Source organism: Cololabis saira, chromosome 6 (genome assembly GCF_033807715.1).
Source record: "Cololabis saira isolate AMF1-May2022 chromosome 6, fColSai1.1, whole genome shotgun sequence".
NCBI lineage: Eukaryota > Metazoa > Chordata > Actinopteri > Beloniformes > Belonidae > Cololabis > Cololabis saira.
The window spans coordinates 16,246,193-16,273,091 of record NC_084592.1 but is presented as its reverse complement, the minus strand read 5'-3'; the positions used below and the strand labels follow the sequence as shown (position 1 = coordinate 16,273,091).

The 26,899-nt window shown below is 42.3% G+C and overlaps 1 protein-coding gene across 3 annotated transcripts; it reads right to left on the bottom strand.

Annotated features, from left to right (window-relative positions):
• Positions 1-8,647: 8,647 nt before the first annotated feature.
• slc5a3b (solute carrier family 5 member 3b) lies at positions 8,648-26,419 on the bottom strand. Of its 3 annotated transcripts, XM_061723383.1 has the most exons (3): positions 17,563-18,183; positions 14,807-14,876; positions 8,648-12,746 (listed from the first exon to the last, which is right to left on the bottom strand). In XM_061723383.1, the coding sequence occupies exon 3, from the start codon at positions 12,547-12,549 to the stop codon at positions 10,423-10,425; it is 2,127 nt and encodes a 708-aa protein (XP_061579367.1). In that variant the 5' UTR covers positions 12,550-12,746; positions 14,807-14,876; positions 17,563-18,183; the 3' UTR covers positions 8,648-10,422. The 3 variants fall into 3 exon arrangements, with proteins under 3 accessions (XP_061579367.1, XP_061579369.1, XP_061579366.1); XM_061723385.1 differs by lacking the exons at positions 14,807-14,876; positions 17,563-18,183 and adding an exon at positions 26,398-26,419; XM_061723382.1 differs by lacking the exon at positions 14,807-14,876.
• Between the last annotated feature and the right edge of the window lie 480 nt (positions 26,420-26,899).

Sequence of the window (26,899 nt, the reverse complement as noted above, 5' to 3'; positions counted from 1 at the left end):
TTTGTCCTCCCCCGTCAGAGCACAAAGAGATTTGGACAGTCATTTATTATCAGGGAGTTTCTGCGATGGAGCAGGACGCCCGGGCCATGGTCTACTGGCAGTGTTTGCCGACTTCTTTGACTACGGGGGCCGTCACTACCTGGTCTTCGGGGATCGGCTCTCGGGCCGGGTGGAGGTCCTGAGCGCTGCGGCCGGGACTGATTCAGGGGGCGCGGCTGGCCTGCTTCGCATACTTCGCTCGTTCTTCCGCACCTTCGGCGTACCGGAAGAGCTCTCGAGTGATGGTTTCCAGAGTTCATAGCAGGCCACACTCCGCTTTTCCTCCGCTTGGGGCAGGTCAATGCATCGTGTCTCCTCCGTCAGTTTCCACCAGTCCAACGGGAGGGCGGAGGCCGCTATTAAGATGGCGAAGCGCCTTCTGATGTCCAACACCGACCCAACTGGCCCACATTGCTGTCATTAAATCATATCAACTGACATTGAGGAGTCTTTCTTCAATATGTGCTGCTATGTCTGTGGCTTGTGTTCAATATTAAGTTAACAAATGAGAGTTATTTTTTTTTAGTTCATCTCAGTGCTGCTGAAAAGTCCGTTGGTAGCCGCGAGCAGCTATGAAGTCTGTCTACATCCCTTTTTTAATTCTCTCCTCAGCCACCAGGTTTATGAACATCTGAACCTCAGAGTTGGATCACCAAACAGACTTTTGAGCTGCCATTGCTTGTCGAATAAAATGAACAAGAAGCTGCCGTCAGAGTCTCTCTTTCACTGATGTCACATCCTGACTCAGACATCTGACTCCAACCCCCCGACCAATCAGTGGCCTGTAGTGTGATGACGTCAGATACAGCCGACTCAGCCCCTTAGAACCTCGGCAGAGTAGTTACAGAAAAATTATCTAATTGGCACGGTTAGACCCCTGGTGGGAAAGAACCAAACCAAGTGGAGGCGAGCCGAGACGGGCTGAGTAGGTACTAGTGAAAAAGTACCATTAGTTAAATAAAACTAATTTCATGGGTTTTAAACATTTATCTAAAAGGTCTTTCCTTTTTCAGTGAAAAGAAAACAACCGTCAGTAAATTAAAAAAAAAAAGCTGTGTAGCTTCATGTATCTGTAGTACAGAAGAGTATTAGGGCCAGGCAGGAGAAAAATAAAAATGTTTTAGAGGAAGATTTTTTTTTTTTTTTTTTTTTGCGAGCCCCGACCTGGGGTCGGGGCTCGCAGGCGAGCGTCTGGTGGCCGGGTCTTGGCCCACGGGACCCGGCCGGGCGCAGCCCGAAGGAGCGACGTGGGCCCGCCCTCCCGTAGGCCCACCACCGGGAGAGTTCATAAGGGGAAGGTGCCGTGCGATTTGGGTGGCAGCCGTGGGCGGGGGCCCCGGCGACCCAATCCCCGGACGACGACTCTGGCTTTAGGGACATGGAATGTCACCTCGCTGGGGGGGAAAGAGCCTGAGCTTGTGCGGGAGGCTGAGAGGTACCGACTAGAGATAGTCGGGCTCACCTCCACGCACAGCCTGGGCTCTGGAACCCAACTCCTTGAGAGAGGTTGGACTCTCTTCCACTCTGGAGTTGCCCATGGTGAGAGGCGGCGAGCTGGTGTGGGCTTGCTAATAGCTCCCCAGCTCAGCCGCCATGTGTTGGAGTTCTCCCCACTTAGCGAGAGGGTCGCTTCCCTGCGCCTTCGGGTCGGGGATAGGTCTCTCACTGTCGTTTCGGCCTACGGGCCGAACGGCAGTGCAGAGTACCCGGCCTTCCTGGAGGCCCTGGGAGGGGTGCTGGAAAGTGCCCCAACTGGGGACTCCATCGTTCTGTTGGGGGACTTCAACGCTCACGTGGGCAGCGACAGTGTTACCTGGAGAGGTGTGATTGGGAGGAACGGCCTCCCCGATCTGAACCCGAGTGGTGTTTTGTTGTTGGACTTCTGTGCTAGCCACAGTCTGTCCATCACGAACACCATGTTCGAGCATAAGGGTGTCCATCAGTGCACGTGGCACCAGGACACCCTAGGCCGGAGGTCAATGATCGACTTTGTTGTTGTTTCATCTGACCTTCGGCCGTATGTCTTGGACACTCGGGTGAAGAGAGGGGCTGAGCTGTCAACTGATCACCACCTGGTGGTGAGTTGGATCCGCTGGCAGGGGAGGAAGCTGGTCAGACCTGGAAGACCCAAGCGTATCGTGAGGGTCTGCTGGGAACGTCTGGCAGATTCCCCTGTCAGGGAGGTCTTCAACTCCCACCTCCGGGAGAGCTTTGACCGGATTCCGAGGGAGGCCGGAGACATTGAGTCCGAATGGACCATGTTCTCCACTTCCATTGTTGACGCGGCCGTCCAGAGCTGCGGCCGTAAGGTCTCCGGCGCCTGTCGCGGCGGCAATCCCCGAACCCGGTGGTGGACACCGGAAGTAAGGGATGCCGTCAAGCTGAAGAAGGAGTCCTACCAAGCCTGGCTAGCTCGGCGGACTCCCGAGGCAGCTGACGGGTACCGGCAGGCCAAGCGGACTGCGGCCCGGGCGGTCGCGGAAGCAAAAACTCGGGTCTGGGAAAAGTTCGGGGAGGCCATGGAGGAGGACTACCGGTCGGCCTCGAGGAAATTCTGGCAAACCATCCGGCGCCTCAGGAGGGGGAAGCAGTGCTCCACCAACACTGTTTACAGTGGAGGAGGGGAGCTGTTGACCTCGACTGGGGACATCGTCGGGCGGTGGAAGGAATACTTCGAGGATCTCCTCAATCCCGCTGACACGCCTTCCGTCGAGGAAGCAGAGGCTGAGGATTCAGAGGTTGATTCATTCATCACCCAAGCTGAAGTCACTGAGGTAGTTCGGAAGCTCCTCAGTGGCAAGGCACCGGGGGTGGATGAGATCCGCCCTGAGTACCTCAAGTCTCTGGATGTTGCGGGGCTGTCGTGGCTGACACGCCTCTGCAGCATCGCGTGGCAGTCGGGGACAGTGCCTCTGGACTGGCAGACCGGGGTGGTGGTCCCTCTCTTCAAAAAGGGGGACCGGAGGGTGTGTTCCAACTACCGGGGAATCACACTCCTCAGCCTCCCGGGGAAAGTCTATTCCAGGGTGCTGGAGAGGAGAATTCGGCCGATAGTCGAACCTCGGATTCAAGAGGAACAATGCGGTTTTCGTCCCGGTCGTGGAACACTGGACCAGCTCTACACCCTCCGCAGGGTGCTCGAGGGCGCATGGGAGTTTGCCCAACCAGTCCACATGTGTTTTGTGGACTTGGAGAAGGCTTTCGACCGTGTCCCACGTGGCATCCTGTGGGGGGTGCTCCGAGAGTATGGGGTCGGAGGCCCTCTGCTGAGGGCTGTACGGTCCCTGTATGACCGGAGCAGGAGCTTGGTTCGCATTGCCGGCAGTAAGTCAGACCTGTTCCCGGTGCGTGTTGGACTCCGGCAGGGCTGCCCTTTGTCACCGGTTCTGTTCATTATTTTTATGGACAGAATTTCTAGGCGCAGCCAGGGGCCGGAGGGGGTACGGTTCGGGAGCCACTTGATTTCATCTCTGCTTTTTGCAGATGATGTGGTCTTGTTGGCTCCCTCGAGCCAGGACCTTCAGCATGCACTGGGGCGGTTTGCAGCCGAGTGTGAAGCAGCTGGGATGAGAATCAGCACCTCTAAGTCTGAGGCCATGGTTCTCGACCGGAAAAAGGTGGCTTGCACCCTCCAGGTCGGGGGAGAGTTCCTGCCTCAGGTGGAGGAGTTCAAGTATCTTGGGGTCTTGTTCACGAGTGGGGGGAGAACGGAGCGCGAGATCGACAGGCGGATCGGTGCGGCGGCCGCAGTAATGCGGTCATTGTATCGGTCCGTCGTGGTGAAGAGGGAGCTGAGCCGAAAGGCAAAGCTCTCAGTTTACCGGTCGATCTACGTTCCCACCCTCACCTATGGTCATGAACTCTGGGTCATGACCGAAAGAACGGGATCCCGGATACAAGCGGCCGAAATGAGTTTCCTCCGCAGGGTGGCGGGGCGCTCCCTTAGAGATAGGGTGAGGAGCTCTGTCACCCGGGAGGAGCTCGGAGTAGAGCCGCTGCTCCTCCACATCGAGAGGAGCCAGCTGAGGTGGCTCGGGCACCTGTATAGGATGCCCCCTGGACGCCTCCCTCGTGAGGTGTTCCGGGCATGTCCCACCGGGAGGAGGCCCCGAGGAAGACCCAGGACACGCTGGAGTGACTACGTCGCTCGGCTGGCCTGGGAACGCCTTGGAGTCCCCCCGGAAGAGCTGGAGGAGGTGTCCGGGGAGAGGGAAGTCTGGGGATCCCTGCTCCGACTGCTGCCCCCGCGACCCGGACTCGGATAATGCGGTGGACAATGGAGGAAGATTTTTTGTTTCATTATGCACTTCGAGAAAAAAGTTGAAATGTTGAGGAAAAAAGTCAAAATGTCGAGATTAATGTTGAAGTACAATTTCGAGAAAAAAGTCAATGTTGAGAAAAAAGTCAATGTTGAAGTTGAAAGTTGAGAAAAAAGGCGAAATTTTGACTTTTTTTTCGACATTTCGACTTTATTCACGAAATTTCGACTTTATTCTTGAAATTGTATTTCATCATTAATCTCGAAATTTCGACTTTTTTCTAGAAATTGTATTTCAACATTATTCTCGACATGTCGACTTTTTTCTCGAAATTGTATTTCAACATTATTCTCGACATTTCAACTTTTTTCTCGAAGTGCACAATAAAAAAAAATCTTCCCCCTCAAATATTTTTTCTCCTGCATGGCCCTAATACTCTTCCGTACTGTAGCCCAATGACACATAGCTTAGTAAACACAATATTAATAAAAGGTGGAGGAAACCTATTTGTTTATTCCTATTGCTGTTCATCAGTATTGATACTGAGAGGATCCTCGTCTTCGGGGCGTCTTCTCATTGGTGGAGAGCAACAACCTGGTCCTTCAAATGAAGGGAGGAAAAAAAAAAACAGGCAAAAAGGTAGTACTCTTCCAGACACTTGATATTTATGAAGCTTTCAGGAACCTGGCTGCTAGTTAGAATAATCCACCTAAAGCCTCTGAAATGTGCATCTATGTATGAGAAAGTGGGAGCAACAGACTTAAGCCTATAATTTTTCACACAAAGTGCCCCATTGCCAATGATCTGTTGCAAACTAAGCTGTTACATTAATCACCCGTTTGCTTCTCCCAATGTGCTGTCACAAAACATAAGGTTTTAAAGCCCTGTGAAAGCATTTCACAAAGCTGACTCCTCCAACTTTGACTCCCCCACATTCAAGCAAATGTTATTTGATTCACCTGCAGGCTCAAGCTGACTGGCTGGAGCTTTTTCTGCCTGCCTGAGCAACTTTCCCTCCAAAGACATAGTAATAAGGTGAAACAGTGGATCCCAAATGTACCTAAACACTAACACAAAAGCACTTAAGAAGAGGTTCAAATCCCTTGACTGTTACAATTCCCAGCATATGCTCTGAAGCACGGAAAAAGAAACAAATGCTGCACTCTCTTAAGCTCAGAGCCCAGTTTTTGTGGTTCAATTTGTGTTTCTTATGTTCTAATGTTTTACTGCTTTCTTCTTTTAGTCCAAATTCATTCATCTCAATGTGACAGAGATGGATGAAAGGTACTAAAGACAATCAAAAACACTCGTGTTTCTATCCATGAGGAAATATGTTTCATATTACCCTTTAAAAAAAATACAATATCTCATTGGAAAATGAGGCTTTGTACTGATTTGTGCCACTTGGGACAAAAATAAGCATGTATGTAGCTTTACTGGACTTCAAGCATCAATTATGAATGAATGAATTTTATTTCAGATAATTAGGCTACCACAAAAGTGATTTGTAAACAGTATTTCCAAAAGATCAATCCCAAACTGTTTGTATTGACTGTTGGTATATTGATATGTTTGTATACATTGCAAAACTGAAAATAAAATAGTAAAAAAAAAAATCCCAAACAACGTATACATGTTCACCAGGATTAGCTCATTGTCGCAATATATATTCGTATTGAAATTTGTACATAAAAGAAAAATAATATAAACAAAATTTCCAATTGAATAAACTTGAGTATTTATACCTTCAGATATGACATTGATGGATGCAGTTGTCTGAAAAGGGGTGTGAAGAAGCAAAACGTATTTATTTATACCCCTTCTCCCTCTTATTGCCCTTAGTAACCTTCCTGTTTGATTTCTATGCTTGTATCCAAAATTCACAGAAAATAATTAAATAAATACATACATACATGTATTTACCCACACATACGTATATATACACATACATACATGCACACACAAACCAAACTGTATTCAAATCTAGATATCAACAACCACACTGCAGGCCCTTGTGAGACAATCACACCTAAATACACATTCAGATTCTCATGAACAGCAATCAATTCCAGTCTGTTTTACCAGGAGTGATATATCTTAACGTCTAAAAGATGCCGTCCATATGTAACGCAGGTCATTTGATCAGCTGAAAGAGTGCTAAGAAGCGCTCCGTTAGCAGGTCAGATCACAACCTTTGCTCTACATCTTCTGCCAACAGATGACCAATAAGAGAACCCAACCTGTGATAACACTGGCACAGATAACACGTTCAAGACTATGTCACGTTTATGTGACGGCATTTCAGTGGGACAAGTCTAATATTATTATAAAAATGTCAGACCTTAATGTATATTGCCTGACTCTTTTTGTCTAATCCATCCATTTGAAGGATTTGTCTCAGGCTATTGTGTGCTTTTCCTCTGTCTAAAACAGACAATGAACAAAGCTTGGCCTGGATGCCAGTATTTTTCCACAAGGACAATATCATTAGTTTTCTCTTGGGAAAGAGGCAGGGCATGAGCCCAGTGAAGGGTGGTGGAGGAGTTAGTCAAATCTGATGGAGCTTGACTGATTTAGTGCGTTTAAAATGCTGTATATCTGAGTCTGAATGAAGCAAGTCCAACAAAGAGCTGCCTCTTCCAGCAGTGACGCAAAATAACAACATTTGAGTCAAATAACTAATCAACAGCTTTGTCAAGGAGAAGAAATCTACTATAATATTTTATTAGCAGTTTATCTTTGCATTATTCGGCTGCTGATAATCTAATTAAAATCTGTTCATGGACTGTTGTGATTTATTTACAATTAAAATGCAACACATTTGAAGGTGAGACGATTGTTTTAATACACATAATACTCTTTAAAGAATCTATATAAGCTCTATATGAATGAAAAAAAAGTAAATCTATCAGTTGACTGATTGAGTGTGAAAACCCAACCACGATAATAATACATAGCAGTATTTAATCAGCTGTCTTGTTGGCCAATAAATGTCTGCACACTTGTGGAGATATTTGCAGAGACTTCTGACTAATGAAAACAGCGGATCTGATGACAGCGGCCATAAAAAGAGAGCCTTCATCTGATCAGCTCACTTACAACATTGTGCAATTTCTTCATTTATATGACCTGCGGTTTGAGGTCATAGTTGCCCTTTGACAAGTATGACAAGTAAAGTAACTTCCACGTATGTCAGCCTATTCGTCACATCCTCCTGCACGGGCCAATAGCCAACTTCCCCCCAGGATTAATAAAGTATTATGATTCTAATGACTCTGATTCATCATTATGGAGCCAATTACAACAAATGCTCTGAAGAGGAAAAATAAAAAACAGAATGTCACGTTTAAGGTGACTTTAAAAAAGAAAAGCATCTCTTTCCAAAAGTTACTCATTTACCTTCTTTCACCAAGGCACCTAGTAAAAACCTGCAGGAAGCTTGTTTTTTTTTTTTTTTTAATTCATTCCTAACCCCAGGCTGTTACTATGTTGCTATGCTTGCTATTTCAACTTGTTGCTATGGGAATGCAAAGGACATCAGTGATATGAGTCACCATCTAAACAGGCATACAGATCATAGCCTCTGATTCAAAAGAGATTAATTCAGCTGTGTTGATCGTGTCACTCTTAAAAACATGCAGCATTAGATCAGTCAATCATTTCCAGTATCATATTGCTTTATTTTGTGTTGGCACTCTATTTGCCATCAGATTAATCCCCTCCTGCTAGCTATGGACGGGTACACACATGGTCAATAGATTATAAAAGGATGCACGGCTCTGAGCTGGTGTAAGGGACTCATCCGCTACCGGTGCTGGCTCTTTGATTGGTAGAGTCTTGAGTAAAGACGTCTGGGATCACCAGTCCATCTCTGGCTCCAAGTAGATTAATAGGGACTTTCTGGGGTTAATGTAATACTGGTTAATAAAACATATAGATCCATGTGTAGGAAACATGGGGGGGTATGATGAAGGGAGGATTTAGTTTACTGTCCATAATCTGTTCAGTCTTTAAAATAACAACTTCATTAACACTATACATAACAGGTGAAGTATCAATGGAGTAAACAATAAACAATGAGATGAGAATAAGCAAAAGAACTATAAATAAGCTGGTTTATCTAGGAATCAGCTGATGATCACATGATGACTAAAACTGTTTCAGATGATATTACTATGACACAAGTCAATAAACTACTTCACTTCCAGAAAATTTGACGCATGACTTGCCACATAAGTTTCAAATTCTTTGTAAAAGTAAAAGCTGACTTTGTTTTTGTCAGCTTTAAACATAGATTTAAATCAATTTTCTCAGAATGTGAAGAATGAAAACACAACATTTTGGTCTCCACACAAAAACTTTATTTTCAGTGTCTAAAAATAAAATTCATTAAAAAAATTACAAGATATCATCTCATAAAGAAAGAAACCGATTTAAAGCTCTTTCCCTTAACAGCGATCATCTCTCATCAGTCCGTTGTGGTACGTAAGAGTTGGCCCGTCGCATACTGACGCCGGGGTCAGTCGAAAGAAACTGGGGTTAAATCACCCCAAGGAAAGAAAATTAAAAAAAAAAAAGAAGCATAAAAGCTTGGTATTTTTTATTTGTCTTGTTGGAGTTAGACGTTGACATGTGGACACATCACGCGGCAGAAATAATGAACACCGTTCTGCTTTATACATTCGTTTATCTCTCGATGACCTTCCAGCCGTGTGAATCTGCACTCAAATGTCTGAAATGTCACTTTTCTACCATTTTTCCATAACGCCAAATAAAAACACACTACGTGACAACATTGGTCTATGACACAGATTTAAATAAATTTAGAAATCAGGCAACAAAATAAAATGTAAAGATCTGTTCTTTGTCTGACTCTTTTTTCACATAAGCATTATAACACTAAGACACATTTGGTAGGTTTATAGAAAATGCACTTCAAAGAATACAGACAAGAAATATATTGACACGCAGTAGATACACAAGAAAAACCCAACTAGATAAGAAATGTTTATCATGGCTGATGCAGTGAGCCCTGAAACATCTGTACACCGCTTTAAAATAATGCAGCAGACTTGGTGTGCACTTTTTAAATACGTCAAACATAAAACGAGATGAAATACAAACCGATAAAGTCATGAACATTGGTACTTGTAGCGTGTTGTTATGACACAGTAGTGCATGAACAGCTGTTTGCTGGTTATAAACAATAACACAGAACAGAAAACAGCCACGAAAAACAAAAGTGCAATCATATAAACAAAATTATTAAAATTAGCATTAGAGCGCCAGGGGAGACTGGAATTTGGTCATCAACTGGCACAACTGGCACAGCACCCAATCCAAATGTACAGTACCATCTAATGCTCTTTTAAGATGAGAAACCATCTTCAAAAAGACAAAAAGAAAAGGATAACCTCCAATAACCTCTAATATTGTGCTTGTTTCTCTATCTTGCTCAGCTGCGATGGTGTACACCAAATAGTAACGGTAAGTTTGATTAAGTGCTTCTAGATTCAACACATTCAGGAATTCAAAGCAGTGATTTCAACCATCACTGAAAACGTAACAACATATGTAAAGTCGGCTGTGAAGCGATGCTTCTTTCTGTTTTCTCTTTGAAGATTTAAAAAACAAGAGGACTGAATTATATTTCAACTCATTCTCTCAAGCTTAAAAAAAAAATAACCTCACAACTAAACGTAAAACCTCTTTCAACAAGGTATCACAGGATATATTTGTGTTTGTTTTTTTTTTACACTGCAAAGAAGACAAGTGCATTTGTAAAATAAGGCAAATATTAAATTCACTTACAGAACGACTCTTAAACTCCCGGGGGATATTCTGACGACAATGAAATTCAAAATGAGACTCATACTGGTAAAGTTGTTTTTTTTTTGTTTTTTTTTTTTCATGTGGAGAAGCTTTAATCATCTAAAAAAATAAAATGATTAGAATAAGCTTGGGTCCCTGTTAGAGAGCTACAAAAGACAACTGTAAATATTACAGACGGACCTTCTCGAATCTCTGAAAATTCAATTGTAACAGCCCAAATCCCCCTAACCCATCCCACCCTGTCCCCTCCCCGCCTCGGGGGCAGTTCCAGTCAGTTCAGAGCGGGCTTCACCTATAGTGAGAAATAAACAAACATGAAGATGCCCACGGAGCAGACCGTCACCATTCCCAGGTTGAGCAGGATCTTGACTCTGGGGGGTTCGTGGAGCATCTCGGCGATGCGGCTTCCGTCTTCCTGCCCCACTGTTTGCTGCGCTGCCTCGTTATATCCGCAGAAACAGTCCAGCAGACGCATGCACCTACTCCGGCCCCCGTTACCATGGCAGTATTCCTCCGCTCTCTTCAGCTCCATCTTCCCGAAGCCCAGGTGTTCGGCGGGGGTGGTGGCCGGAGACGTCTCCGTGCTGGGGGTCGCCGGGTCATGCTCCGCGGACGGCACCAGGAGCTTGACATCGGCGCCATCTAAGCACCTCTCCTTCTTGACATCCGCGGGCATCTCTTTGTGGATGTTTCCGGTGCCGTTGCATTGGCTCTTCTCTGTCAGGCGGTACATTTCCTCTGGGTCCTTCAGCGGCACCATTTTAATGTTGCGGAGCCCCCAGATTGTGGTGGTGCTGACCTGCTCGTCGCTCGGCGGAGAGGTGCAGAGGCTGACGATCACCGCCACCAGCCCGGAAATCCAAAACAGCCCCGCTGCGAAGTACATGTAGTGAACATGGACGATGAAGGCGGGCCTGGTGTCCGGCTGGTCGCAGGGAGGCTGGCGGTAGATAAAAGCCAGGATCAGTCGGATGGCGCCGAGCGTGAAGCCGGTCATGCCACCCCAGAAGGCCCCTTTCTCGTTACACCGTCTCCAGAACACGCCTAGCAGGAAAAGAGCCGCGATCGGTGGAGTGAGGTAGCCGGCGACCTCTTGGATGTAGAGATACGTCTGCCCTCCCTGCATGTCGATGATGACGGGCACCCAGGCGAGGCTGATGGCCACCATGACCACCACGAACATGCGGCCCACCACCAGCAGCTCCCGCTGGGAGGCCTCGCTCCGGATGGTCTGGTAGATGTCCAGGGTGAAAATGGTGCTGGCGCTGTTGAAGATGGAGTCCAGGTCGCTCATCAGGGCGGCGATCATCACCGCCATCATGAGGCCCCTGAGCCCCACCGGCATCACCGCCATGACCAGGCGCGGGTAGGCCAGGTTGGAGCAGCCGGCTCGAGAGCCGCACACGGCCATGCAGTGCTCCGGCCCGATGCAGGCGATCTCGTCCGTGAACAGGATGCGGGAGATCATCCCCGGGATGACGATCAAAAACATGGGCAGGATTTTCAGAAATCCCGCCATGAGAGTCGAGCCTTTGGCGTGAGCGATGTTCTTGGCCGCGAGGACCCGTTGAACGATGACCTGATCCGCACACCAGTACCATATGGACGCAGGGGTCTGGCCGAGGATGAAGCCTGGCCAGGGGATGTCTTCGTCCAGGGGGCCGCGGAGGATGCTTAGCGCGTTTGGTTTGGCCTCGATGCGACAGGAGGGCGAGTACGTGAAGTTCCCAGCAGCTAAAATAGCAGAAACATTAGGAACCGCCTGCATGTACTTAGTTCTGACTCCCTCCAGCCCACCGACTTTCACTAAGCTGATGATGGTCAAGGTCAGGGCTCCGCCGATCATCAACACGGCCTGCAGGGCGTCCGTGTACAGCACCGCCACCAGTCCACCGGTGACGGTGAGCAGAGCAGTCATGCTGATGAGCAGAAGAATGGACACGTAAAGGTTCCAGCCCAGGGACTCCTGGATGAAGAGCGCTCCGGCGTACAGATCCACCGACAGCTTGGTGAAAATGTAAAGCAGCACGGACAAGGCGGCGAAGTAAAACTTGAGTCTGTTTCCACCGAAGCGTTTGGACAAATACGCAGGCATGGTGAAGACGCCCGAGTGGATGTACACGGGAATGAACACCCAGCCGAGGAGCTGCAGGAGGAGAAGCGCGTTGAATTCCCACGCCGCCACAGCGAAGCCGCTCGCCGCCCCGGATCCAGCCAGGCCGATGAAGTGCTCGCTGCCGATGTTACTGACGAAGAGGGACGCGCCGATCACGATCCACGACATGGAGCGCCCCGCCAGGAAGTAGCCGCTCACGGTGCTGCGGTTGGACTTCCACATGGCAAAGACCCCGATGACGAGCACCAGGAGGAAGTAGAGTGCCACCACAGCGATGTCCGCTGCTTCCATCAAAGGACCCATTTTCGCTTGTTTTGAAGCTCAAAGCGATATGAATCCTAATAAAGAAGGAGTGAAGGTAATGGAATGCTTTGGTTTGCTGCCTAGAAAGAAGCTGGACAGAGATCCTTTATAAGATCAAGGACAGAAGATGAGCTAATCCACTGGCAAACTGAGGACGTCACAGGTCGCTGGTCTAGAAAAAGCTAGGCTGCATATTCCTGTAAGACAACAAAGACAAACACCTCATTAACTTCTCACAAAACAAAGACCATGACACAAAAATTATGCATTAAAGTTAACCGTCATTAAAAATGAGCTTCAAAACAAAAAAAGGAGCGGTGAAAAGTAGCACATGCAAATTAATACGATTTCCAACTTCAATTAATTAGGTTTTGAGAGTGCAGTATTTTTCCACTGCCGCACAGACGTGGATTTAGCCCGTCTATGACTTTCCTAATCTGTTTAAATACAAATGAACTCAAGCCGTGCCAGTATAAAAACTTAGTTATGTAAAATGAGCCAGGAAACTCCCAATAACTATACACTTCCTATGCTACCTAGTGTTCTCTAACTTATCTATAAACTCATCTACTGAAAAATTGTTAGTCTCTACTACTCTAAATCATATTTAATCACATCATGCATTAATATGAATGTGTCTTAACCTTGAGCTGGAAGAACATGACAGCCCAACTCCCCAAATGGGTTGTTTTTGTCTATTTAGCACTGAGTCCGCCTTATTAAGAGTGCACAATGATATCTCTTGATGCCAAGTGCCCTGTTATTTTAGTACTACTAGATCTCACAGCAGCATTTGATACAGTGGACCACACGGTCCTCCTGTCACGCCTGAACAATTATGTTGTTATGTATTTGTCTGATAGAAACTTTTCTGTGGTGAGTAATGACTCCTGCTCCTCTAGTGCCTCTCTCTCTTGCGGAGTCCCGCAAGGTTCTATTCTTGGTCCAATTCTTTTCTCTTTATACATGTTACCACTTGGGTCTATTATAGCCAGGCACAACCTCTCATTACAAAAAAAATCCTTTCACTTTTACGCGGATGATCTGGAAATCTATCTGCCATTGAAGCCCAGAGATACAGATGAACAGTTCCCTGCTTGCATGTATTGCTGACATCAAGCAGTGGTCGGCCCAGAACTTCATGCACTTGAACGAGGACAAGACAGAGTGCATTGTGTTTGGGGAAACTATGACGACTAGCTTTGGCGCCTTGTCCTCTTCTTTCAGTCCTTATGTCAGAAATCTGGGTTATGATTTTTGATAGTTTTTTCAAATTTGACAGACAAATTGATAATGTCGTTAGGACAAGTTTTCATCAGTTACGCCTCCTAGCCAAAGTGAAGTCTTTTTTAAATCGTCACGACCTGGAGAAAGCTGTTCACGCTCTAATCAGCTCGAGATTAGACTATTGTTATGCACTATATGTTGGCGTCTCCAAGTCCTCTATTGGCCGCTGCCACTAGTGCAGAATGCAGCTGCCCGTCTGTTAACTAACACTAAAAGACTTGAGCACATCACTCCGGTCCTCTATTCACTCCATTGGCTTCCTGTCCATTTTACTATTGATTTTAAACTTTTAATGTTTGTTTTTAAAGCCCTCAACGGCCTTCCCCCACTCTATTTATCTGAGCTTTTTACAGTGCGTGAGCATGGCAGGGCGTTGAGATCCTCAAACCAACTGTTGTTGGAAGTGCCCAGGTCAAAGTTCAAGCGCTGGAGTGACAGAGCCTTTTCAATTGCCCCCCTGCAACCCTGGAACAAGCTCCCCTGCAACTTACGCACTATCTCTGACCTGGGCCTTTTTAAATCAAGGCTTAAAATGTATTTATTTAGAATGGCTTTTAATACCCAGTTGTGTGGTGACACTTTTTACTCTTTTTCTTTTATTCTATTTATTTTTTTGCTCTATCTGATGATTGTATGTTGTATTTCTGTATGTTTTATTCTGTAAAGCACCTTGGCTCACCTAGAGGTGGCTGTAAAGGGCTATATAAATAAAATACATTTACATTTATGGATGCAATAAATAATAAAAATTCAAAGTTCAGCGGCAGCAAAAAATTACGCATAGGGGCAAACGTAGTTTATCTTTCTTCTCATTGTCACACACAAACAGGCACTTGGATGTCTAGCCTCACTTAACGGCTTCAGGCCGCCATGCACAGTAGAAAATAACCCCACGCCTTCGTCTCCACAACCATGCTTCTATGCACGAGCATCCCTCTTGACAAAAGAAGTCTTTGTCTTTGGTTTTTACCATGTCATCATCGAGGAGGGCTCTCCATGTGTTCTCCATAAACAACCCAAGAGACTCTGGCTCTGCAGCACTGAAACGTCATTCAATAGGTGAAACATAGTTTTATTTACACAATTATATAATACAGAATTTAAACATAATCACCATCATCTCAGCATGCCAGGACCGTCTTTTTGTTTTTTAAACGTAAAAATATTCAGATTACTGGTTACCTTGTTCAAAATGCAATCAATGCTGTCACTATTTGCATTATTTTAAAGTGATGTAATCGTTAATACTTCATCACTTTTTGGCGAAGCTGAAAAGTCCTCCATAGGATGCAGATGTTTCCTCAGGTCTAACTTTTCTAGCATTGTTGACAGCATTTTTACTTCATCGAAAACATCATTACAATCTAAAGCAAAATTTGAACTCTTTCCTGCTCTCCAGCCTGCGGTCGTTGACGTGGCCGACTGGAGGTGGAGCAAACTCAAAACCAATTGGAAACAAACCTCAATATCTGAGCACATAAATCTAAAAGTCTGAATGATTAAAAACCAGCCTGCACCATACCGTTTATCTAAAACGTGTGGCTTTGGAAACGATCCATGAGATTACCGTATTACATTTTCATAATAAGCCTTTCCTAAAAAAATTCATTCATATTTTTTTCATTATACAAGTTTTTCAGTAACCTTAACTGATTATATTTATTGTCAAATGTGGAACAGCTAAGAAGTATCTCCCCAACATTGATAATGTGTTATTGTCAGTGCCACAAGGGCACCAGGTTGATGACTATACCTGGTTTAAGCACAAACAGGTGCAATTCCAGCCTTCCCCTTCCTGGCGGAAGATATTATTTAGGGCCAAGGTAATCATTAAATTCTACTTGATTTTTCAATCTGCACTGGGTTTTTAACAGCCAAAATGATATGCCAAAACAAAGCAGCCTTGACCACAGACTGTATAAAAATGTACGAAATATACAAATACGAAATATACGTAAATGTAGATATAGACCTTTTCTTCTTAGTCGCCACAAAGTCTGGCACTAGATGCACTTGTAAAAAAGCCTGTAATAGTTATATCTGCCAATGTGCAGTCTGTCTAACCAATTGTTCCTACATATGTTGGATTATCTTTTTGAAATGTCACAATTAATATTCAAGTCGCTTTTTTGTTCTGCTGCAAACTGTGCTGTTTTCTGTTTAAATTGTGTTTTTATATTTTGATTGTTGTACGGCGACCTTGAGTGTCATGAAAGGCGCCTAACAAATAAAATGTATTATTATTATTATTATTATTATAATTACTGGAAAACCGTCCGCCATGTAACCTACGGGTTACCTGAATAGTGGTTTTGAAGCCTGTTTTTCTGGAACACGCCCACCTTATGTAAATTAATGTTAGTCATATTGAGTTGGTTATCTACTATCAGTTTATCTGATGCATTAAAATAATAATAATAATAACATCAATTTCACCTTTCTATTGTTATCATGGAAATTGAACTATGAAGACCCAAATAGTTTTTTGAGCCAGGTTGTAAATATTTCTGCAGCAAAGTTGGAAATTATAACTTGCAAATGCTTTTAAACTCTTTTACTTTTAAATGCTTTAAAATAAAATGTTTATGTAAAGCACTTTGAATTGTCTTGTACCTGAAATATGCTATCCTTTAAGCATATATATATATATATATATATATATATATATATATATATACATATATATATATATATATATATATAGTTTATCTGATTTTGTAATAAAATAATATTAAAAATAACGTAAAATTCACCCCTGTATTGTCATAGATAGTTTTAGTTTTAGTTTTTTGAGCCGGGCGGGCTGTAAATATTTCTGCAGCAAAGTTGGACATTTTAACCTGAAAATGCGTCTAAACTATTGTAAGCACTATGTAAAGCACTTTGTCTTTTACCTGAAATGTGCTATACAAATAAACTCTCCTTGCCTTGAGCGTCAGTGGACATTTGGGCCGCAGGAGTTGGTCTCGCCCCTAGTGGTCGGTGAATGAACTGCACGTCTTAGTTCCGCAGGTAAATTTCTTCCCAGAGGCTGGAATGTCGACATTTGGCCTCGACATGAATGTATCCCAGAGTGTCAAATTAAACATTAAACTTAAGACCTCCGAGCCAACTGCTATTAAAGCCCAAAACCTTTAACACTACTGTCTGGCTCACATTGAGGGGGTGAATTACTCTTTGGGATAATGAAAACTGCTTGAGGGGGAAGACAAATGCACCACGCTTGTTTTTCCTGGTACAATAACGGATAGAGAGAACCGTCCAAAACCGGGACGGGTAAGCAGCCCCAACACCGCAGACATCTGAGGTTCACAACAATGCCGCTTTAATTAAGGGGCATATGAGGATGACAGCTCCAGACTGCTGTTGTGAATGCAAGGGGGAGGCGTCCATGCGCACATGCACCTATCAGGAGGTAGGAAATTTCTAGAAGACTCGCTCATTCATCCGATCTCTGGAGCTGCGCATTGCCAAGGAGCCCCGCTCCTCTTTATTATGTTATTCAATTCAAATTTTTCAATCCAATTTTATTTATATAGCGTCTTTTACAACAGAAGTTGTCTCTATGCGCTTTCCAGAAACCCAGAACATATATATATATATATATATATATATATATATATATATATACAATCAATGATCTGCTGCCGTTATTCAAAATACAGTATCACCTGTTTAAAAATGAACATTTAAACATGAAACACAATCAAAACACAGATTACGCACCAGCTCCATCGTTAAAAACGTGTGCGCTTTTCACGGGAGGCGCGATGAAAAGCCGCACTTGAGGCTCGTCCCGCGTGGGAAGGTGCGTCTTGTTGTCAGTTTTCAGTTTTCCCCCCAACCAGGTTGTATCTTTGACCCGAGGAGCACTTATACTCCGCGTCCTCCTCTTGAGTTGCACTTGTGTGATGCTCGTCAGACGATGATGCGTCTCCTCCTCCTCCTCCTCCTCCTCCTTGGAAGCACCAGTTCAATTCCACGCCCCACACGTGGAGCGCACCCGTGACCCGTTTGGGATGCAAAACAAAAAACCTACTAGAAGATGCTCCGGGTAAATATCTATGAGTCTTGAATTAAAGTGGGAGGGGACGAAAGAAAACGTTTGAATTTGAGCGCAAATTGTAATCGCTGCGCCATCAGCCGGACGCAGCTCCAGCTGCGCCGCAGGAGCGGATCAACGCGCCGGATCGGGGCTCCCGGAGCCGCCATGGACCCCTTTCTGTCCTGCAAACACACCCGATTACCGATCCCAACGTTTCGGGGCGATTTAAAGGGTCTGCCGCCAGTTTTGCGGGTCACTCGCAGTCCCAGTGTGTGAGAGATGAGTTGGCGGACTTCCGCGTTCCGCCACTAAAGCCTGAATTATAGCTCTGCGTTAAATCGACGCAGAGACTACGCCGTAGTATACGGCGTTGGGTCTGCGTTGGTGTAACGCGGAACTATAAATCAGCCTTAACGCGCTTCTGTTGGTGTAAAAACAGCGTTGTAAATAAAGGTTGGGGCAGTTTCATTAACCGTCTTCTTGAATGGGGAGTCAGTAAAAAAAAACACTTCTCCCAAAGCTTATTTTAATTCCAGAAAATTAAATTTCATAAGCACCGTTTAATTCTAGTAATGAATAAAAAATGTTTTTTTTTTTAAACTTAATTCCTAAAATAGAATAGAATAGAAAGCCTTTATTGTCATTATAATGATATAATGACATTAGGCAGCAGCTCCATAAAAGTGCACACATATAAAAGACTATGTAAAAAACAAGATAAGAAACAGGAAATATAAATATATATACACTATGAAAATGAATGAATGAGAGAATATTGCACATAAATGAGTGAAAGAATATTGCACATGAATGGATAAAAGAATATTGCACATAAATGAGTGAAGAATATTGCACATAAATGCATGAAAGAATATTGCGCAGCATGAGGCAGTTTATGAGTTCAGAGTAATCTTGCACAGTATGAGGTAGCTTATTGGTTCAAAATAAAATCTGCAATGCCCATACATTTTATTAAGATGACTGAATTTAACACTTTTAACATTACTTAATTTGAGATAAATTGACATCACATTATATATCTAGCTATATAAACTTATTTTTGTACACCTTCAGAGAGTGGTCAGACATTTCCACTAAACTTTAAACCATCCGTCCTTGATAAGCCTTCCAAATTTGCACAATTAGATACCATGGTGGCAGCTTTTCCTAAAATAACACAGTAATAACAAGACTATCTCTGAACTGTTGCGAGTGAGAGAAACTGCTGTAAAGTTCTGCTCAGGCTGATTACAGAACTCGTAACACCTAATCAGATTTGGACTTTTGCGTTCTGGAAAAATTCAGAAACTAGAATAAAAGATGAGACTTTTCCAATATGTTATACTCATTCTGATTCTGGCTGATTTTAAAAGATATATTTTTTCCCGTCAAAGGAATTTCTACCAGTGTGCTAATAATAATAATGCACACATACAGTTGAAAGTTATTTGCAGCAGCACATGATTTTGTTTTTTAATAGAAAAAACAGTGACTTGGCATAGTTGAATTATTGAGAAATATTAGGCCTACTGTCATACTTACTGTCAATATTTGTTATCTTAGTGCAATAGGCAAAAAAGAAAAAAATCCCACTACTCACAGTCTACAACCACCAACACTTCTATACAGTACACATGGTGCAATCAATATATTACAACATCATGCTGTAATTTGGGGTTAAACCATGTAGCATTTAAAATCTTGGATATATAATTATCCTAGATGAGGAATGGTATAAAGGCACCTATTATGCAACATGGGTCTTTGGTCGTTTCTACATGTTGACCAATCATTTGCATGTAAGGTGTAATTGTATGGATTGCAATTTACAACTCAGCTAGATGTTCGAGTCTAATGTCTCATGATTTTCTGCAAGATGTATCACTATTGTACATATTAATGTGAGGCAGATTAGGTTATTTACTTTGTGTCCTTAAAGTCTTGGGTAAATTGCATAATGATAATAAAATGTAATGATAATGAAAAACCTTGCCACAAATTGGCTTTGTATGTATTCCTGGCTGGTACCAGTAATATTATTAATTATATTAATTATGCTAATAAAACAAAGCATGAACATAATCTGCTTCATTGTAAAAATAAAAGTAGTTAGTGGTGTCAACAGTCTGATGAGAATATGCCTGGATTAGCTGACTTCCAACAAAACATCCTGGAAGGCAGACATAGCTCTGCATATCACAAGGGGAGGGACACGGAGTAAATTTCCACTCACTTCTCTCAACAGATATCTTGGAAATTTCCATCTGGTGTAAAACTACATTTCCCAGCATGCCTAGCGCCACTGAGGTGGCTACGTTTAGTGACATCCTGTGAGAAATTACAGTTTAGTGCGTTGGCTCGAACAGGAAGCGCTTATTAATAACACCATTTGTTTAATCGTTTATTTTCAAGACATCTCTTTTATTTCGTTTCCAAGATTCACATCATCATGTTTTCACCTGTTTAGTTTCTTTTCACACAGAGAGCAGTTATTTTTTGCAGCCTTGGGTGGAAAAAGCATCACTAAATGATATTAATGAGAGTTGTAGCTTCAGTGAATTTGAAATGAAATATGAAAATAGTTTGTAGAAACTTGATTTGTTGGTTTTAGTTTAGAGGGCTTTGCAGACTATTTTCCAAAAGTGAAATATCACAATTCCATGAGATTATTGTTTTATGAAAGTAATGAAACCCTGAAATCAATCTTATACAAGGGAATGACAAAATGTTAAAATAATGCAAGTTGGTGATAAAAGGTTAAATGTCAAGTGAAGGACACACATGTTCATGCTGCCACAAATATCAGAAATGATTTGAACGAGTATATTCAGTGGTGACAAAGTTACAGTACAACTTTAGTTAATAAATGTGTAAATATTAGAAGCAAAATGTGCAGCAGGAGATAAAGAATGCAGTTAATGAAACATCCTGAAACAGGGTATGGAAACAGTTTCCTTTGATGTTCTAAACCGTTGGAGTCAGTGGCACACGTAAACAGCGCCTGGCTCTAAAATTATCCTTCTTGATTTTTGCAGGATTATTATAATCAACGTGAGCAAGATGCAACTAAATGACACCTAGCATGCAATGTGTGATTAATCCCGTCGAGGCCAGGAACCTCGTGATCTGAAAAGATTGGTGAGAGCTGCATCTCCGTGTTGACTATCCTCAGCTTGATGTGGGGTTACCTGCGCAACAGTATTTGCAGGAGAAATATAATTTGTGAAGATGCAGATTAATCACACACACACACACACACACACACACACATACGCACACGCACACACACAGACTAGTTTCAATCATAAAATGCTTCAAAAGATTTATAGCACACGACAAAACTGATTTATAGCTTGTCACAGTCATATGATTGTTTTCATCATCACATACAGTATGTGATGATGAAAGTATATTTAATTCAAAGGCTTTTTCTAGACTGCATAGCTTTTATTATGTATATGATGACTGATTGTAATTACATCCTATTTAAATTGATATTTTCAGACAGTTTGCAGTAGGATAGCAGTTACCTTTCTCTGTAATTCCTGTTTCCAGCAGAAATGACAAGACTATGTCCAGCTGACGGCTACAAAACTCCGCTCGTAATACACACCAAGCGAAAGCAGGTGTTTTAGTGTTACACAGCTATTTTCAGCCCAACAAGACCAACCAAGCTAAGATATTAATCCAACTAATGAAATTAACTTTTATAAACAACCTATGACTTCATCTATTTTTAGGAAAGTTTAATTACAGTAATGCAGACTGTGGTTCAAATGCATCATAATCCGTTCAATGTGCTGATAGATTCATTCATTCATCTGTGTGGAAACAACAAGCAAGTAAACGTGGAGGATGTTCTTCACTAGAGCTTTCACTGATATATAAACCATCAGCAGAAACTCTGGTTTTGTTTTAACAGAAGAGTTAATGCATAGCTCTTATTTTTACATTCATATTTTTCATTTTTCCTAATTTCATTGAAGTTTTTCTCAGATGAAAGCATTTTTCAGCGCATCCATGCTCATAAATAAACTGAAAGGAAATAAGCAGAGTAGTCTGGCAGCTTGGGTTGTACAGATTTGCTTTCAACTTCGCTTTCTGCTAAAATGTCCACTCATCTTAGCAACCCTGCTGAGTGAAGTGTATTTATTATTTACTGGAAACAGTGACTGCGGTTATAACTTTGGTATGGTGAAATTGTTGGAACAGCGCGGATGTCTCAGACAGAACAGACAAGGTGATTTATTTAAATGTATCTGAGCTATGAGTTTTAAAACATCGCATATATGACATGCAAACCTATTTTTTTACCAAGCTCCTATTGTAAAGCTGCTTTTTTGGGAATCAGTTCCCCACTGACATGTCCGACTCATTTGGTACGATTTATCACAGATCATCTCTCCTGCAGTCTTGATTCATGCTACTCAAAAATTGCAGGTGATATTTAGCTCAAATCTTCTCCCATGCAGACGAGGGCCAGGAGAAAGGTGATGCAAGATAACTCATAGCATATGTTTCTGATCCTTTTTTTTTTAGCTCAATCACATGTGAATTCAATTTAAAATCAATGATGGCCATGTAGGAAAGGGGTTTCGAAGGATGAGCACAAGTTGAATCTCCTTGAAACTATTTATAGAGAAACCTCAAGATAATAAAGGCCGCACTTGAAAACATCTTGGTTCCTGCTGAGATCTAGGTCACTCGACGTTGTTATTAGTACTAACACTGCATGTGTGGGACAAATGAGGACATGGCGCCCAAGGGGAAGCTCAGCTTTCATGTACAACATTAATGTTGTCAGATGTGTTTTAATAAGCAGTGTTTCGATTATTTGTTGCTTATGAAAGCCTGCTATTTACACCACACCACAATGCTTCACATTCTTAGCTTTTAGTGTTATAAAGTGACATTTTCTGCCTTCGTTTGGATTCAGAACCACAACCAAGCAATGATTGATGATATTGCAATTACCTAAAGACTAATAGAGTAAGTAATTTATCATTTAAAGCTAAAGATATAACTACAGATAGCTACAAATTAAAGAGAATTGGTTGGTTAGCGATCGGTAACAAGTCAATGAATTAGGCACATCCAATAGAAAATGATAAGTTACCATGTTTGACCTATTAAATTTATTTGGATGAACTTAAACCATTTACATGTTGCCAATTAAAACAATGCATTTAAGCTGGTAAAACGTCCTCGAAATCCCTCGACTACACACAGGAGGCAAGTTTTGAAGATCTTCACTAATTAACAGACAGGAAGGAAAAAGCAGCTATCACAACAGTTAACCGGTTGTTTATCCTGCATCTTTCTGCGGTTGGTTTTGGCTTGTTTTAAGGATTAAAGTGATGCGTTTGTGTGTCCACAGCTCCTCCCTTGTGTCACAGCGGGTGCTGAGCACAGAAGCAATATCTGCCCTGGCAAGACTTCACAAGAACAAATATGCTCAGATATAACAAGTGAAAATGATGTAAATCTCATGACTGGGAAGCCAGTAGATACATGAAGCCGCTCATCCCAACAGGCAGTTTATTGCAGCTGTGAATAAAGTTGGTCGTCATTGTACAAAGCAATATCCCATTATTTTTTTATTCTCTTGAAGTAAAAAACAGACAGTAGACAGTAATCAAGTAATCATTTGATGTGAATCTGCTGCTGATATTATGTTTAGTGGTTTTTGTTCAAAATAAAATGTCTTGAGGTGACTACAACTAATGCACATTTCTACTTTTTGGACAGTGGAATTCAAAAATACCAGTTATTGCTGCACCCCTTGTAGAGTACAGGGAGTATGTCGATTTCCTGTCCCGGATTATGTTTTTTCTCTACTTTGTTGATGTACATTAAGCTTTTCTATTAATAGACAGTTTCCATGAGTAAATACTGCTTTGTCTGATTGTATCTATAAAAAGATCAGAAGAGGGCCTTTGCACTCCCGTGGGTGAAAAAGGTCATTCTGAGGCTGTCCCAAAGCCCTTTAACATGAACTCGACAACAGTCTGTGTTATGAGTAAAAGTTAAAAACAAACAGAATCACATCAGCGATTTCTTTCGAAAAAGTTTGGAAGACTGATTCATCCGACCACAACACAGGTTTTAACCATTGATGGTCCAACCCAGATGCTGCTGAGCCCTTACATATTGATGTCTCCGCAAGATAAGGTTACAATAATGCTATATTTTGTGTCAAGTATTAACTGACATTTGTGACTGAAACTTTCTAGAAACTTAAAACCTTTCTATGTTGGTTACAATTCTAGATCTTGATGGGTTTTAGAGCACCTCAAGGGTCACAGGCTACCGCAGCAACTCGGGTTGTGTTGTCCAAAATCAAGGCTATCCATTTTTCTTTAATGGTTTGGATGATGTGCCTCCTAAAGGATTTGTGGTGATGATTATGGATGTTTGAACATCTTTCACCATAAGTAAGCGTCCACATGGGAGGAGCTTACTGAGCCAATGAGCAGTGGCTCATAAAATAGAAGCTTTTTTGGAGTACTGATGAAGACTAATTGGGACCAACAGGAATTAAGTTTCATTTGTTTCACCAAAATGTGTCTTCAAGAATATACGTTGGACTCCAACACCCCGTCAGCCGGTTTTCATGTAGGAATAGAACTGCAAATAGAGCAGCAAGACTAAAAGTAGGATTGACTGCTGAGTTTGTTTATAGATGGTTTAATCCTGGACATGTTTCTGTGAAGGAACGCCTCTGCACCCCAAATACTGAACTTATGATTGTCACTTTTCCACCAGGTCATCATTTATTGAGTGATTTTCACTGCATTCCCTGCATGTGATCTCATCAGTTCAGTTGTTGCCCAGCAACAAACTCAGAATCCCAGTGCATTAATTTAGTTGTCTGCAGATTTGAGACACCTCTCTTGCTGCTATACTACCAACTTTCCCACAGTTCATGGAATAACGTAAATTTCTTCTTTTTCCACTTATGTATTCTCATATTATACAAGAGCTGTATAATTTCTTTTTGCAGTTTAATAAAGAATAATCCATTCCCGTTCAATACCATGTCAGGTATTGCCAGGAATGACAGTTTTTTGTGCAATGCAGATGTAACGGTTTTTTTTTGTGATCAAGTTTTTTTATTGGGCTGATATAACTCTAGTTGTGATATCTGGTGAGCCTCTCTTTGCATAAAATGTAAAACAAAAGTAAATATAAAAATTTGCAAGTTTGTAACAAGCAGAAAACCCATTCAGCTATAAGGTTTTTGTGATCAAGTTTTTTTATTGAGCTGATATAACTCTAGTTGTGATATCTGGTGAGCCTCTCTTTGCATAAAATGTAAAACAAAAGTAAATATAAAAATTTGCAAGTTTGTAACAAGCAGAAAACCCATTCGGCTATAAAGTTTTGCTCATCAGATCATGCAGAGTACAAGTCATAGTGCCACTATAGTTAATATATATGCGGTGTTCTTTTATTACTAAGGATATATCATTAATGCTGCCTTTTTAAATGCTTCCCTTGTTCTCCATTGCTAATAATCAACTAGTGTCGCATCTCATGAGCTGTGAGTGTTAGGAACTGCAGGAGCGCCATCTACTGACGTAAACTTGTACGTGCAGGTGTTGTGTGTAAGGGATCAAGCCATTATGTAACTAGTAATAATCAAGACTTGTTATATAATATGTAATGGGTAATGTTAAGAATCAGTGCATCCGTCCAGCACGAGTCGGTCTTGTCATGTTGATACATAAATACATTTTCTTTAAAAAAAAAAAAAAGGCCCCCCTCCCCGTTTTTTTTTAAAGAAAATTTATTTTTTGTAGCTTAAAGGACTAACTTAAAACTAAATCAAACCAATAACATCACAAGTTCATAATACTGAACAGGCGAGAGACGTATTCCCAAAATATACAAGTTTATTTATAAAAAACAAGATAAATCTAGGTAAAAAACAAGTGAATTGCAACAAAGCAGATTATTTTTTCCAGGGCTGAGCCCTTTGTGCTTCAGGAGAAGGAGGTAAGGAGGGAAGGTATCCACCTTCAGGTAGCTAAAATCTGACTACCAAGGTGGCTCAGGAAATGCAACCCAAAAGAAAAAGATAAATAAACCAAATGGGCCCAAAAGATGAGTAGTCGATTTAAGAAGAAAAGAAAATACAATGAATCCCGAAACTAGGATGAAAAAAAAAACACTTTAAATCATATACTCGTTACAAAATAAAACTAAAATTAAATCATAAACCCAAACAAAGAGTTTGGGTTTATGATTTAGCACACAAACCACTGAACAATAAAACAACAAATGGTCCACAACGCAGCAGCGTGGCGCGTCCCTGAACGCAGCGTGGCGCGTCCCTGAACGCAGCGTGGCGCGGCTCCTGGCGGCTGGATGCTCAGCGCGCAGCGTCTCAGCTGGCATGGCTCGGACACCGAGAGAAGGCCCTATGGCGGCCGACATCTGCACGACCGAATACATTTTGAAACACCGAGATGGAAAACAATGAAATAATAATGAAAAAATAATGAAAGACGTACCTGCACGACCGTACGAAGTATGCGCCAGTTGTTGGTGCGTCGCAACCGGGTCCCTCCCTTTTATACCAGTGTTATTAAAGGGGACGCTGTTGTGCGAACCAGCAGAATGACAGAATGACATTTGGTTTATTGAATGACATCAAACAGTTCTATTTTAAATGAAGTTAGTGATTTAGTTTTTTGTTTGTTAGGGTGAGGATGAAAGTGCTTGAGGATACCCTAATGATAATGAATAATGATGTGTAAAAACTACTGACCCTGAACTGTGGTGAGTGTGTAAGCTGAAGCCAAATAAAAGAATAAATTCAATCAATTCATTGTTGAAAAATTAAAGATTACTAAGATTAAAGATTGAGGTTTTCAGAAAGCAAATTAAACATTAGAGCTGTTTTCACAAACATTATTCTTTCAAATCAACAGATTTCTGAAATTAATCATTCAGACAATTACCACAAAAGTGATTGGTAAACAGTAATTAAAAAAATAACAATCCCAAACAACA